The sequence below is a fragment of the Daphnia magna genome, linkage group LG1 (assembly GCF_020631705.1).
Source record: "Daphnia magna isolate NIES linkage group LG1, ASM2063170v1.1, whole genome shotgun sequence".
NCBI classification, from domain to species: Eukaryota; Metazoa; Arthropoda; class Branchiopoda; order Diplostraca; family Daphniidae; genus Daphnia; species Daphnia magna.
This window is the reverse complement of record NC_059182.1, coordinates 15,752,666-15,768,322: the sequence shown is the minus strand read 5'-3', so window position 1 is coordinate 15,768,322 and position 15,657 is coordinate 15,752,666. Positions and strand designations below refer to the sequence as shown.

Sequence of the window (15,657 nt, the reverse complement as noted above, 5' to 3'; positions counted from 1 at the left end):
AAGTTGTCTACCCTTTTTGGTGGGTTTTACTTTACGTTCGGTCGTTGGTTTTATATACGTATATGATACAATAATGTTTTGGTTTTTTTGTTTGCTTGTTCGTTTCTCCTTTCGATTGGCCATATTTTATTTCATACTTGTGTATTGTTGATCCGATTCGAGGATTCGCGTGCCAAGCTCATTCCCTCATTTTTTTTCCTTTTTTTTGTTTTCACGTCTTCCCGCTCCCTCCCCCATTTCCATGTGGTTTTTATTGATCGGGTCGATGCATGGACGAGACGTGAACCAAGTGTGTGCAATATATACATTGTCCAATTCCACCTGCCCCATTGTCCAGAAGCTAAAATATCTTAACGTCCCGTGTGTGGTCTGCCGTTTCTTCTTTATATTCAAACGGAATTGGGGTTAAAACGATAACGGGATGAGAGCTAGAAAAAAAAGAGATAAAAGCCATTTCTATAAACGATTATTTTTTCCTTTTTCATATACATAAATATTGATTTATCCGTGTTCTGCAAGCTGCGTTGACGTCTCTTATTATTATTATTTTTTAACTGTCTCTTTTGATATATTCTTTTCTCCCATAACGCGGTAGTGGGCGCTCTAACTTGGGCTTTTGAATTCAATAATTTTTTTTTTTTATTTGATACGTTCAGTTTTTGTCAATGTCCCCGTTCGAGACAAAAATATTGTTTCTCTTTGTATTTTTTTGTTCATGCCCTCCCTTCCTTGAAATTGTCGGATCGTTTTCTATAGTGTACATTGTTCGACCAGTTGATGAATCCATTTATTATCTCTCCCCCCATTCAATCCAATGTTGTGTTGTGCGCTCCCCGAAAAATTGACAACATTGATGAAGTGATGGATAACGACGTTTTGAAGAAAGGAACAAAAACATTGACCCAAATGAAACAAACAAATGAAAATCTAACCCATTCAACTTGTAATATCTGCTCCCGAAAGAACGACGCAAAATTAAACGAGATAGTCTTGAATCTTCTTGAATTCCACCGTCGTCGTGTTCGTTTGTCCTTTTAGATGGCTTAGCTAATCGATAACTCGTTAAGAGGGAACTTGTAGGTATTCATTATTCTAGTCGTGCTGACGGCTGTTAATTGTTCCGTGCAAGTTTTACCGCACAGGTTTTAGCGGCCGTGATGTCAGCCCTTTTCCGTAGGCTTACACGGATGTTTGCCGTTGGTCTGCATAACGAACGCCACCGTGATTAAACGAGGGGATTGAAGAAAAACGTGTCGGATCCCTGTTCGTTAATTGGATTCTTTCATACACGACCGACAATATATTGGAGGCAGCAGTGATCTACTACTTTCAACAATGGCTTGTGCACGATTGTATTTGCGGGATACTAAATCTTTGGCGTTGTTCGTATTTCTTTTGCAAATGTTTAGGTTAAGCTATACACACGTGAGAGCGTTTCGTTCGTGTCTGGGATGAAGAGTGGACTAACTGTAGCCGGTGACAGGTCTAGAAATGAATCCTCAAGGAACTGAACTCAGTTGATATCTTATGTTTGTTACGTGATTGGTGACTGAAGGTTTGTGTGTATTTACCTATGGCTTTACAGTTAGTTTTGGGACGTTGATTTATGGATGGCTTAGCTACTAGCTTTGAAATCTTTCTGGGTCAACACAGTACGTCATTACTTTCCAGTTTCCCATTATCAGCGATCTAGGGCGCCTCCTTATTCACAGATGTCGTTGTCGTCAAAATTGGTGAGTTTAGTTAACTTTAACTATGTGTTATCGAATAATCTTTTAATTTTGCAAAGTGCCAATTTCCGTAGTTCTTCGCCCTCTCACAGACCTGCAGACAACTCTAGACACGAAAATAACTTTGTTAATGAGGAAAGGAGTTTCCTTTTATGTTACCTTAATTATGCAATAGCAGAAAAAAATTTGTTTGGCATTTTAGTCAACGATTTCCATGTTTTTGAAAAGAAAAAATATTCAACAATAACGAAAAACTTTATTTGTGTCAACGCATCGCTGTAAATGTTCAGAACGGTGTGAGTAGCGTTTGCCGGAGGACGAAATCGGATTGCATAAATTAACAAAAAAGTTTCTTAAACATGCAAATTTTGTTGTTTGACGTTTTCCTTGCTTTCTTGTCCAGAAAAATAGAGCTATTTTTTCTTATTATGTATAATTTTAACATTTCATATAGAATGAAATCTGCAACGTTGTGTCTACAGACAGCATGAACCAGCTGATTTTGATTTTGAAACCCTAGTTGAATAACGTTGTGATTACACCTACACTTTTGGCAAAAGTTGCTGTTCATTATAGTATGTGGCACCATTTATTTAACTGTTTCTTCAGTGCAGCTGAAAACGTTGGTATAAAAAAAAAAAAACAGTTTGATCGATAATCTGTGATTTATTTACGAACGATATGGGCCTCGTTGAGTCCATGTTTACGTACGATCGATCACGCAATCAATTCAAAGGCAAAACGTTGATTCTTTTGGCTATGAATTCTGTGAAACAATTCGAATAAAACCACGACAGAGAGCCACTCCAAGACACTGGATCGTCCATTCGTGTGGCATCAGCTGTTATTGTTCTCTCGGCGTCTTCGTGCACAATTTGAAGAACTACTATTACACGAATCGAGTAAGTGGCTATAGTCTTTTGGCTTTTAACTAGGAGTGTTTTCAATTTAATCCTACACGATTCCTCGTGTCGTTTGATCTATAATGGGTTCTAGAAATATTTGAAAGAATTTGTTTTGGTCGTGCAAAACCGCCATAATCTGAGAACGTTAATGGCGACTAAAGGGGAACCAAAAATAAAAAGAGCCATTGAACGACAATTTTTTTTTTTTTTTTTTTTTGCTATGGCAGAGCGAGCTGACATATCCAAGATCGGGTTTCCTTCTCTGGGTAAAGGGGGTAATATATACAGCAAACGACGTCTTTACCCATCTTGTATTATGGACGACTTAAAGCCTTAAAGCTCGACGTGATGGGCCAAACGGCGTCAAACAACCCCAAGAACTAATACAATTTACGAGTTTCTCATCCCTCCCCACCATCTTTTTCTGAATGATTTTCAATTTCAATAACCTCGTTTTTCTTCTTCTGCTATCCCGAAACACGCGGTCGGAATCCTTACTTTTATGGCAAATAATTGATCATCAGACTGCAACGTCTGACGCGTTTGACAACATTCTCATCTGCAGCTCTTCTCTTATCACCTCGCAAACAGACTTGGGTCTATGCATATATTTAAAATCGTAAAAAAAACCTGTAAAAGTATATACACACACACACATGCATATACCCTTCTTTTTGCCTATTGACCAAAACTCCCCCCTCCAAAAGTCGCACTCTCCCCGTGTATCGTTTCTGTCATCAACGGCCGCAATATGGTTCGCGAGTTTCGACCCCTCCTTTTGAAAAAAAAAATTGCCCTAAATTTACGAAAAATAATTTATTTATTTTTTTAAATCTAGTTAATCTTTATTTAGTTCTTTTATCCAAACATACCAAAATCCCGATGACTGACGATTGGCTATCACAACAACTCGTGAAATCAAAATTGATTGTGATTTTGTAAGAAAGGGAAGATTGTGGTTGCAAGTGGGTGGTTATGGATGGACGTCTGGACTCGTTTTGGACGTCTGTTTTTCCTGAAAAAAAATAAAGACAAACAGACGTTTACGCGTGGTATTTTTCCTTTGTATACATATAGAGATATACACGAAACGCCGGTGTGTGTGTACATTTACAATGTACAAGTGTGTCTGTGAGTGCATCGTAGGGATGATGTTTAGATGCTGGAAAGTGAAGGATTCCTGTGGACCACACGTCCGCTTTCTTTCTTTTCGGATGTTTATTCGTGTCACGTTGAAATCTCGCAGCGCAACAGCAAGATATCTCTTCCGTATAAGTTACCACACGAGAAACAACACCTCGCCCCCTCTTATTTGATGGGTAACAGTTTTTTACACTATTCCCACGATCTTCTCCCTCACGAAGTTGCGCTTTTTCTCATCGTTGTCGCATTTACATGACCTGCTCCCGAGAGGATCTAGGCCTCTACTCTCACATTTGTTCGTCTCATGGTAAAGATCCTTCTCTCTCTCTCTCTCTCTCTCTCGTTTCTGGAAGCCTGAAAGGGACTTCTTGTGTAGTGGTCCCAATTCTTTATGCACGCAGCTATTCAAGTTTTTGTGTGCGACAGGTCGTTAAAAATGGAGGCTTATTATTTCTAGGAAAAAGGCGAAGATCATCTTGTAAAATCGGCACCAAGTCCCGAAAGTTTCGAAAGTTGGCAGACTTAAAACCGTCGTAGAGAGAAAATAATGCGACAGAATTATTTCGATTTTTCGTTGGTCGACATGCTGCCCTGAATGAATGGTTAAAAACCATCAGGTCGTGTGTACGGGATGTTCTATATGCCCACGTACCTGTATCGATCGGTAGCGTCTCATCTTTTCTTGGGCGGATATCAGCTGGGAGACAACCGTATGATCCTCCGGTCGATTCGATTATTTGCGCGCACTCTTGTTGTCTAAAACGTCCCAATTTTATGCCTAGCTTCACTTTGCACGATCAATTTTGTTTGGTTGTTATGGGCTAAAGAGATTTCAAAAGTCAGTCTATTCTTCACATACACGTCTGTCGCATCTTTAATGTTAGTAGTTCTAATCTCATAACCCGCTAGGCCCTTTTTTATTGAAATTTTTGGCTTTTTGTGTAATAAAACTCATCTTGTTTGAACCTACCGATGCGCTAACCTGCCCGCTTACCTATTTGAAATTCTATTGAAACCTGGCAATCATTTTTTGATTGAATTCTACCTTGTGATTTTTTGTGTGGACGGAATTGAATGCCATCTATCGAACGTAGTTGCAACATTTCTTATGTAAACAAACAACCATAGTTTTTTGTTTATTATTATTATTATTGTATGCATGGCACTCTATGAGTACCATATAAGGTAAAGGACACGCCATTCGGAAGAGCTCGACTATGTCGTTAAGACTTTGCAGAGTTGGGGTAATACAATTAACGGTTGGACAGACTTTTTGGCGTCCGGGCAAAAGCAACCCCAATGACGCAAACTTGGCGACCAAAACGAAAAGTTTTAGGAAACAATAGTTTCTGGATAATGGGTTTGAGTTCTCGGAAAAAGCGAGGCCAGTCGCTAGAAGGAATCAGCGGATGACAGGGATCCAAGTTGACGAGCTCGCATGTTCCTAATGTGTCAGTTGAGACGGGAAATCATCAGTTGATGAGTAAAATACGTACGAACTAGGAAGTTAAAGGTACGGTGCAACCATAGAGACAGGAAACACAAAAGGCAGGATGCTTGCAACATCAATGACTTTGCTGGATAAGAGGGCGAGAGTTCTCTGTCTTGGGTTTTTGAAAATATGAGCGCACAAAAGATCCAATTGCAAACGCCATCAAGGCCGGGACTGCGTCCCATCGTTGCGTCTGTTGCTCGTATCCCCCCCTTTCCCTCTCTTTGCAGCAGTGCACAGTCTCTCTAGTGAGTTTTTAATGAGACTCATTAATCATGGAAGCATGACTGCAGAAATAAGTCCCGCAGCCAGCATTTTTCCTTCTCTTTGTTTAGTCCTATATCTTCCAATGTGACTTTTTCTTCTTCATCTTTTTCTTTTAATGTACGCATCTTGAGGTATGCTTTGTAACTGCATACAGCACACAAGTGGGGGGCAATACGAGGCCGACGTGCTTTCGTTCTCGTTCAGTGACAGCAGTTGCACGCGTAACCGTCCGCCCTCAAATTAGTTTGGAAGTTGTGACTGTTTTGAAACCAACCCACTCAGTTCAATAAACTTATTCTTTGACATCAATGAAATTGAAACTCTAACTATTCCTTAATTTGTAGCACATGCAACAAAGTTGAAACAAAAAGAAAGACAATTTTTATACTGGGCGTGTATTTTCAATTTCTGTCCCTCTTCAAACAAAAAAAAAAAAAAAAGTTATGAATACTTGTTTTCGTAGAACGAGGCAAAATTTTTAATTCGTTATTTAGAGTGGCACAGCAGTGTGACTTAGTCAAACGATGATTTCAAATGTTATAAGGCGATTTAAAAAAAAATTTGCATGCGTCATGTATCCATGGATTTGATTTAATTTGAAGGGCATCAGTAAAAGAAGAAAAGAATAAACAAAACAAACAAGAATAACGCGAATTTCTAATAACTATAAATGTTGTTGAGGCACTGGTTTGAGACATGGTTTGTTAATTGATGGTTATAATTTGATTGAGAAAAGAATGAACGTATTCACATGGACACGGAGTGTCGTAAAAGATAGTTTGTTTGTTTTTTAAGAAAATTGACTCGTAACGTCATTCCCTTTAATTGCCTTACAAAGTTTATCGCGGAGAATAATCGTATGGATTTTGGACCGTTCGAGAATAGAAAGGTGCATTGGGGAAAGGATTCTGATGCGGATGGTGGTAGGGAGGCTGATAAACTGAAGCGGACGAAGGATTCCGCCCATAGGGGGAGCTAGTCCTCATTTTGCCTGCAGCCGCCGCGTAATTGTAGGCGTTGTAAATCGGTCCGTATTGGCAAACATCGGCCGTGTAAGGTTGACTCATCTGGGCCGGCAAAGTAGGGGAAATGGGTGACAATTGCGAAGCGGACACAATGGGCGTCACGGGAGCGATGGAGCCCGTTGACGATGACATAATGGCTGATGTCGCTGCTACGCTGCTACCCAAACTGTTGAATGTGCTGCTGTGTTGTGGAGGTGATCCCGTGTTGGTCGTGAAGCCCCGCTGAACGTTAAACGAACATTGCTGACCGCCCGACGTCGTTGTCATGATGGCCGGACTGATGGCAGTTGAAACGAGACCGATATTGTTGTTGTTGTTGGCTGATGATGACGACATCGACGGACTCACTGACTCTTCATCTGACAATTGCACAATTTATTTAATGTAGTAGAACACTATTCGTTTCAAAAGGTTCAAGTCTATTAAAAATGGTGGGCAAGTTGGACATAAATCGCGATGACTGTAATGAGCTATTTTGCTCCGTGTCTTTTGCTTTTTCCCCTTTCTTTTTTTATTTGGTAGTTCAAAATGTTTTGTAAGGAGGACGGTCGTTTAAAATAAAAGATGGCTCTATAACTTATCAGAGATGGGGCGTCTAGTTTTGACATGTCCCGGAGTTCGAACGTTGTGCTGGGGGGGAATGCGTGGAACGCGAGTTGCTATTACGAAAACGCTGGGCCGGAAAACAACACGGTGGGCACCCCATATGTTTCCCTCTGTCTTTTTTAGTCACTCCCTCCCACACACACACACACACACGGGAGTGAACATATCGATTGACGACCTCCGACGGTGTTTCGACCTCTGAACTTTACCAGGAAGGATCCTCATATGCGAGAAGCGTGCGGGAATGCGCGAAAACAAAAATATCTTTCTTGTTATTTCTTCATAATTATATTTATAAAATAGTAGTGATATTGAATTCTAAAGCTATAAATAAAAACTGAATTTCTTTCTTTTATTTTCGGCTCATTTTTAGGGCAATCAGTCACGAAGAAAAGTAGGGCAGACGTCAGTGAAAAGTGATCGAGATGGAAAAAGTGGAGCGTTAGGGAGTGCTGATTGAAGGAGCCCATGTGATGGATTCCGATCATCGCTCATCCCGACGGCTTCTTCGTGTCAAGGCTTGCTGCCGTTTTCGATAAGAAGATGGCCGCTTGACCTCCGATGTTGCCCTTTTTCCCCGCCATCTGAGACGAGAGTTTCGCTACTTCCCACCCAGGAGTAAATGTTAAAAATTCAAGACGAAGTCCAGTTGGAAATTGCAGCCACCCAAAGGTCAAGTACCAACCAATTGCGACCGTAGAATTACTAGATTTATGACGGTCGTGATTTGACACGAGCGCAACATCATTTCCTCCCCGTCCAAGTTGTTTGTATTTTTCTTTGAAAATCTTCCCTAAACTACATTAGTGGCATCAAATGAAATCCATATTGATGGATTGTAAAATCAACATGGTGCGAACAAGACGAGAACCGGTCGCTATTTCGTTGAAATAACAGAAAAACTGAAGTTGTAGATGTAAATAAAAAAAAAGAAAAAAGATTGTCTCTGCCTTTCAGCCTTAAAAACAACTCGGGTACTGGAACGAAACGGAGCGTCAGACACATGGGTAATGAGCCATGTGACGGGGTCGTCTCTTTTCACACCTCTAGAAAAGATCCGGCGTATTTACGTAATGGCCTCTCTTTTAAATTATTTTTTTTTGTTCCTTTTTTTTTTCTCCTAGCCGAAAATGACACGTTCCAGGAAGGGGGGGGGGCGAGCTGACCCAAACTTGCTTTTTTTAGGGGAATGGTGACCATTCATTAAGAAGATGTCGTAGTCAGTTCAGCACCCACTACTGTTTTCTTCCCGTCATTTAGCTTAATGATTCCTAGAATTCAACTGATGGCCATTTTTGCATTAGACATTATCCGTTCCATTTGGATAAATTCGAATCTCAACTTTTGTTATCTGCCAACATACTGTAAAGCGTACTACACGTACTGCAGTTGAAATTCTATGAATGGAAAGGGGGAGTACGTAAGCGTCGCGTTACACATACGTCACTTTTTTGTGTGTCTTCCTCCCACATGCCCAGCCTACCCCATCCCGCCTACTGCGCTACCGCTCGTTTATTTCGTCAAAACCATCCATCATCGTCAGACTAATTCATCTATTGTAACAGCGGGCCATATCGTTGCAGGACGACTGGAACTCTCCCCCCTCCCATGAGCCCAAAAGACGCGAAATGGGACTGAACATACCTTTGGATTCCTTGTGATGGAACGTCGGGGACGGATAGACACACGACGGTGAGGAGCCCGGGAAACGTGACGATGAAGACGACGAGGACGATCCGGCCACCAAAGATGATGAGGTCGTTGTGGATGTTGTAACTGTCGTGGCGCTTCGGCTGCTGTTACTACCCGACGGGCGGCTGCTATTGGCACTAGACACATTCGGTTGCATATGATTTAGCACATCGACGACGCAATCATCGGGATCGCAATCACGAAATCCTTTGGCGAACGGATTACTGGCTATCTTCAATTGGGTAATCTAATTTAAAAATTACGTTTTGTTTTTTAAATCATCATTTCTTAATCGATGGGATAGGTGGCGAGATTATTACCCGATGATTTTGATAGGCAGTTACGGCTGTGAATTTAGTCTCTGGGAAAATGAACGTGCGAAAGTTTTCTGTTTGCGAGGCGTCCTCGGTTCTTTGGTTGATGTAGACAACGTGGAAACGAGGCTGGTAGCGATGCATGGAATTCAATATGATCTGTATCGTTGGAAGATGGTGGAGGCATGTAAGAAAAACAAATACAACAACAGGAGAAAGAGAGAGTCGTGTGATGCACTGGCATCTTAGCGTGTTGCACGCCATTTGGAACAAGAGCCCACTAGAGAGTTGATGGCCATCTAATGACTTTGGCAGCTGTACGTAGTTAGGCCTTGCCGAGCTTTTTCTAGATCCCAATTCTTTTTCTTTTCTGTGCTGCTTGTGTACACTGTTGACCTTTTGGTATGACCCTCTCTCTCTCATCATCGACTAGAGACAGGCTGTAGCCATCAGTAGCCAAAACAAGGCAACATCTCATCTTCCACTTGATGATGATGATGATGATGAAGAAAATAGAAAATGGGAGAACTTACGTGTCCGTTGTCATCCAGCTGGTTGTTGGTTAACTTGAGTTTGTCGAACGAGACGACTTGTTTGGTCCATTGAGAACCTTTTGCTGGCGAGTCTGGATGAACGTGAATCCTCGGTGGAGAATTAGGATCGGATTTACCAGCCACTACCCAACTGGAACTGCGATCCAAGCAAAATTCCCATTTCTTTTTACTTTAGATTTTCCCGTTTGAAAAAAAAAAGTGTTTTCACTACCTGTGAAATGCGTAGCGATATCGCTTGTCATCCACTGGCACAAAGTCCATCATGAGCATGTAATCCGAATTGGCGTCTAGTCCGAATAGGCGCACCTGGAGCGTCGGAAACATCCGCCTAAATGGCAACGATCCCCACGTAAAATTTCATTTAATCCCTTTAATATTTCATTTCCTTCATTGTTTTGTCTTCACTAACCTCCCAGCTTTGGTGACAATCATTTCGGTGCCCAGTTCATTGAATTCATCCCACAAAGCCTTCATCTCGAGACTAGCGTTGACTCCCGACAATTTGGAGTGAAGCGGCTTTTTTGTTTCTTGTTCCAAGTCTGAAAAAAACAAAAAACGGTGGGCCCAAAAACAATAAGATTCGTTTCTTTTCATACTCTTTGCTCTCTCTAGACTTACTCGGACTAGGGCTAGACTGGCCTCTCTGTCTGTTGGATCGTTCCTCCTTAGTCAAGGTGGACGAATCGTGGGTGTGATTCCCGCTACCCAGTGGCGACAATCCCGACGATTGTCCGATATGATGTGGAGCTGAAGGTGTAGGAGAAGCCGAAGATTTGTCGCAACCCTCCTGTTGCATCATCACCGGCGGACCGATCCCTTGTTGATGCGATTCTGATCGGTAAAATTGATGTTGCTCTTGGCCGCCGGCTGTGAGTAGACAAGCTGAATAGACAACGGACAAACAATCAACATGTTACATTGTCGTCTTATCAAATGTTTATGATGTATTAGAAGATTGTTTGTTTATATACCTTCCATGGCTCGCATGGGCGTACTGAAACTAGCGCTGTGATGATGGAGTGAAGCCGGACTGTTCCAATCGTTCCAGCAATCAGTTTGCTGTACTTGCTCGTGGCTACGTGTACTTGTCGTCGAAGCCATTGTGTGTGGCACTGTGGAATAAAACAAACAAGCACTGCCTGAAAATCGACGGCCGTCGCACAAAAGCTAAACTAGCTGCACTGTCCCGGCGCCAAAAAAAAACGAATCCTTGTCACCTGAAATATTTTATAAAATGTCCAATTTTATGTGTGTGTGTGTGTGCGTAAACTGTCACGATATGTGGTGATAGACGTAGTCAAGGATCAAACGAGAGATTGGACTGCGCACTGAGCTGGACTAGGCTGGTATATCGTTGGTCGACGAAGATGAAGACCAAGACGAAGACGAGAGAAGACTCATCAGCGTTGTCTATTCAACTGAGAAGTGGATATCCCCCTCCTTTCACGGAAAGTAAAGTCAAAGAAGGAGGAGCAGGACGAGAAGAAAAAGAGGATTTTCCCTTTGGGTCGTCTGTCTGGGCAACAGACCGCTTCATCACCGCCCACGCAGCAGCTGATCTCTATGCACTCGTAACACGGCAGCTAAAGCTATCGCTCCGCCTACTCTACTTTTCCCTCCTCCTCTTCTTTATTGACTCATTCCTTTCTGCCTCTTGTCTGATTGCTTCATCCAATTGAATTCTGTTTAACTCTGATGATACGGTTCATTGACGTGGAATGTCCGCTTTCATCGCGTCCATCGTTTTTAGTTTCACCCAATCTTCTTCCTCTTTTTTTTTTTGTCTCTCAGCTACACGAAAAAGCCAAACAGTCTTTTCGTTAATTCAATCATTAGCGCTTGATTATCACCCTAGTCAGCGCAGGCTGCTGATAGAGTTGTATGCGTTTACCGCGTGTTCTTCTCCTTTAGATGTTCTTCACGCGAGCGATGATGTCATCTTCGATCATCGCACGGGAGCAGCACGAGTTGGCATCGTAAAATCCATTTGTTTTCGACAAATGTGTCAACTAATACAGTGGCTCTTTGCCGACATTTCCAATTGCATGAAGTTCCCCGATGACCTCCCCCCCCCCCGGCAGCCTTCGTGACCCGCACCTGGCATCCATGAACCTACAGGCCGAACGCAGTTAAGAAACCATTTAAGGCCAAAATGCTTATTACGTGATTGATGATGGAAATTCTACGTTTTGTTTTTCGTTTTCAGACAAAATTACTTAACGCTGCGCTTTGCTGTTAAAATGGGAAATTATTCTACCCGCTAACGCCGATGTACGTGAATTTACTTCCCATAATGCACGCCTGCAACGCTTGTGGAAAGGTAAAACTAGTTTCCGAGTTTTTTTGTGTGTTTTTTTTTTTAAATTGAACTTATTGAACACCCCACGAATAATGGATCTACTTTGTGGCACCGAGTTTTGAAGTGCATTTTAATTCATTTAGGTAATTAAAGGGATTTTCTTTTTAGCTTTCTTTGATTGGGAGGAGGGAGCAAACATTTTTTACTATGTCATAACTGAACGCCAGCCCATTCCCTGTGTTTTATTTTTTATTTTATTCAAATTCTTGAATTACTAAAATGCAAAGTAAAAGTCTTCGTAGCGTGACGCTTTCCCCTTAAAGTTTTCGATTTCGCTGCCGAACGTAATTAAAACAATCTGGTGTGATGACTAGGATTAGTATTTTCTTCTAACCAGATTTCGTTAATTTGATCTAACGCTGTATATATTTCATTGCTAGCAAATCCCTCGTCATCTTATTAGGCTCCTAAATCGGAAAAATCGAATTTAAGTTGGGAATCCGTGTAACGAATTTGTAACGAATCGAAAATGAGAATCTCGAAAACCGTGTAGACTGCTCTTCTAAGGAATCAATTAAAACGTCACTGTGCTCTTTCACATCATTAACTTTGACGAGATCTTACTGTTGTCATTCTGGGGTTTGTCGCTATGATTCCCATCGCTATGTTTCAACCGGTCAAATGAAAGAAAATTCAAAGCTACGTCAATATGAATAGCTTGCAGCCAAACTGGTTAGGAAGACACCCCCTCGAGTTCAAAGTCATCGGTTTCCGAAGTCATGCATTTCAATTTTGCTGCGATCTTTCTCACTTCATACTCACGACGAGCATTCGACCGACTAACGCAAACAGAAACACGGGAGAGAAAAAAAAAAATCACAAGCAAAAAAAAAAAACCATCCGAAAAAACCAATTGACTTCAACTTTGGATTTTTATTAGTGCTCCGGGGACTAATTTGCTACGATTTACGATTAGAAAAATAGAGAACTAGCCAGCTGCCGTCTTATGACTTTTTTTTTTGTGTATCTTTTATTTTCGTTGTTGTTTCTTTCATTCCCTCTTTTTTCCCCTTCCGTTTGAAATATAGTCTCTGAGCTGCTGGATGCGCTGCAAAAACTTTGGGGAACGTAGTATGTGTGTATGCGTACGTGTGCAGATGAGGAGCTCTGTATATATAGAAGAAAGAAGAAGAAGAAAAAAAAGGAGGGTTTGTTATGCTTTTTTACTCCAGCCATCCAGCCTTCGTATCTCCGGGTGGCGCTTCGGCTACCTATAATTCCGTCAACACCCGCGCGTGCGCCGCTGAAATTCAGTACAAGTGACGAATGATGAGGATGGAATGCCGAAGCGAGGGGCGCGGCTTCACTCATACCGACGCCCGGGCGGAGCCTATCGGACGAAACAAAGTCGGACCGTTCACTCGTCCGTGGTCATTCCAATCCTCACCGCTAGCCAATTCCGCCATCATTCGATTAGCGGATTACTAATCCATCAAATGCTACTTTTACTCCTCCCACGACGCTCTTTTATTTTTTATTTTTTTTCTCGGAATCCTTATCGTGTAAACTACGATATTGGCAACGGCAATTGCCAACTTTTGGATTCATTTCGAATTCATTCCGTTTGTTTGTCTAGTGTTCAATCTTTCTTTTTAGTAAATTTTTTTTTTACTTTGTTTTAACTAATGCAAAATTTCTTTTTTCTTTTTTCCTTTTTTCAAAATCAAGTCTCAGGTAAACACAGCGGCAGGATACGTCTATCTTTAGATTCCAAGATGCTGGCCAGAAGCTGTCGGGAATCGTGTATAGTAAAGGCAGCGCAGCTATTGCCGAGCCGTGTGTATACAAGGACCGTTTTAAAAATAGGGCAGAGGTAAATAAAAACAAAAACAGAGGCAACATTGAAGAAAAATATATTTATCTGTATACTGCGTGTATATATAAAAGAGGGAGAACGGGAGTTATCTCCTGCGCTGCCGCCGCCATGTCGGAAGAGGGGACGTGAAGTTTTATACGATTCGATGATGTACAAATGACTTTCAGACTTGGCATACTTCACAATCCCGGTTCTAATGAGGAACTGTAGCTGTCCCGCGGGCTCTAGATTTGTGGCTGAAACTCTTGTAGGAGCTGCACGGCAATACGGTGTGGATATGAACGCTCCTCAGCATCTCCTGCGCATCCGGAGGGGGGCTAAAATATCTACTACCACTACTATGCCACTATTATTGGTACTATACTATTGTAGCTGCTTTTCTTTTCTTTTGTTTTTTTCTTGGGTTCCATTTATTTATTTTTGTTTTTGTTTAGGAAAATAACATGAAGCAACAACTGGACTGATTTAGTGAGACAACTCGGTTCACTGTCTCACAAATGAAACGCCATTCAAGTTTGGCACGTCAAGAGGTAGCAGTTTAGAATCCCTTCTTCCTCGAAAGAGTCCAATATGTTCATCCACACCTCCGTCGTTTTTAATAAATCGGCTCTGCGTGTTCAAGTTGCTTTCGTTGGATGACGAAAGCGAAATCCCTTCGCCCATACTATTACAGGTAAAGCGGTCGTTGGTTTGTTACATCCGGTTTACTTGACTGATGGTGGATTCCTTGACCAGACGAAAGCTTTACATCACGACTTACTAAACGGAGTCTCCCTTTTATTGCACTCGTCATGACCGTAGTATAAACACTAGTGTCTGTCAGTTCTTCTTTAGCGCGTCATCAACGCCATACGAAATCCAGAAGCATTGACCTCTATAAACACATTGAAAGAGATCGAACTCTCTGACCCTACGTCTCATATGTGGCAAATGTTCTGATATAATAAGACAATGTTTAAAACTACCAGCAAAACGAGTTAAAAAAAAAGTGTTCAATGTGTGGAAACAGAGGTTGAGTCGTGTCGCTGTCTTTACAAAAATAAAACTATTACTGAGTAACAACGACTTCCGATACTATATCGGACGTGTTAGCAAGCAATGGGGAAAAAAAAATTGACCAAGAGGGGTGTAAGGCGAGCTGTCAGAACATTTGTGATGTGGCGGACAAACAATCCATCTTGACTCCAACACCCACCCACCCCGTTTTTTTCTCTACTTCGAGTGTGTCTATGTGTATGTTACAGTCCATGATGGTCAATCGGCCACTCCTTGTGACGGAGAACGCGGATCGCATGTCAACTTCGCACCAACTTCTGGCAACTGGAAGAGATCGTACGTTGTTCTTTTGACCCACCCCTCTCATAACAGTTTTATTGTCGCACATTGATGTCCAGTTTTTTTTTTCTCTTGCTATTTTAGGGGACTCTCGTGTACAGTGTGTACAAGACAAATCCGCTGCTTCGCGCCCGCGCTAACACACACACACACACATGCCTTTCTCCAAAATAAAGACACCCAACACTTGGTGTTCGCCAGTTTTTCCAACAGTAACAATTGCGCTGGAAATAGGGTGACTCCCCGATTCTATAGGTTGCTCTACTGGTTTGAAACAGAAGGAATTCTCGGACAAATGGGGGATTCTTGATGGTGTAAGAGTAGCCGTTGGAGGGGAGAGACCGCACGCTGGGTTAGTGATGGTTTCCGTGAAATTTCTTTCCTTACACAAACGTTTGTCCACACGATGATAAGCCAAC

The 15,657-nt window shown here is 41.8% G+C and overlaps 1 protein-coding gene and 1 long non-coding RNA gene across 8 annotated transcripts; one reads left to right on the top strand and one right to left on the bottom strand.

The window, feature by feature from the left end:
* The first annotated feature begins 266 nt into the window (after positions 1 to 266).
* Positions 267 to 14,962, top strand: LOC116918058. 7 transcript variants are annotated; one of them, XR_006641554.1, is made up of 11 exons: positions 267 to 1,555; positions 1,672 to 1,733; positions 1,805 to 2,632; positions 7,542 to 7,840; positions 8,752 to 9,102; positions 9,165 to 10,077; positions 10,145 to 11,856; positions 11,935 to 12,048; positions 13,756 to 13,900; positions 13,975 to 14,258; positions 14,338 to 14,962. It is a non-coding gene; the product is annotated as an uncharacterized LOC116918058 (long non-coding RNA). The 7 variants fall into 7 exon arrangements; XR_006641538.1 differs by having other exon boundaries at positions 1,790 to 2,632; XR_006641526.1 differs by having other exon boundaries at positions 1,672 to 2,632.
* Positions 5,915 to 10,834, bottom strand: LOC116917995 (T-box transcription factor TBX10). The gene is made up of 8 exons (XM_032923629.2): positions 10,700 to 10,834; positions 10,347 to 10,610; positions 10,138 to 10,267; positions 9,940 to 10,056; positions 9,708 to 9,864; positions 9,181 to 9,333; positions 8,813 to 9,107; positions 5,915 to 6,921 (listed from the first exon to the last, which is right to left on the bottom strand). The coding sequence occupies exons 1-8, from the start codon at positions 10,827 to 10,829 to the stop codon at positions 6,377 to 6,379; spliced, it is 1,791 nt and encodes a 596-aa protein (XP_032779520.2). The 5' UTR covers positions 10,830 to 10,834; the 3' UTR covers positions 5,915 to 6,376.
* Positions 14,963 to 15,657: the final 695 nt, after the last annotated feature.

Bases quoted from the DNA above. Each gene is read 5' to 3' on its own strand.
- LOC116917995 (XM_032923629.2), bottom strand. From the start codon at position 10,829: ATGGCTTCGACGACAAGTACACGTAGCCACGAGCAAGTACAGCAAACT. The intron at 10,057-10,137 runs GTTAGTGAAGAC...GTTGCCATTTAG, and splicing joins ATTGTCACCAAAGCTGGGAG to GCGGATGTTTCCGACGCTCC. The intron at 6,922-8,812 runs GTATGTTCAGTC...TGCAATTGTCAG, and splicing joins CCATCACAAGGAATCCAAAG to ATGAAGAGTCAGTGAGTCCG.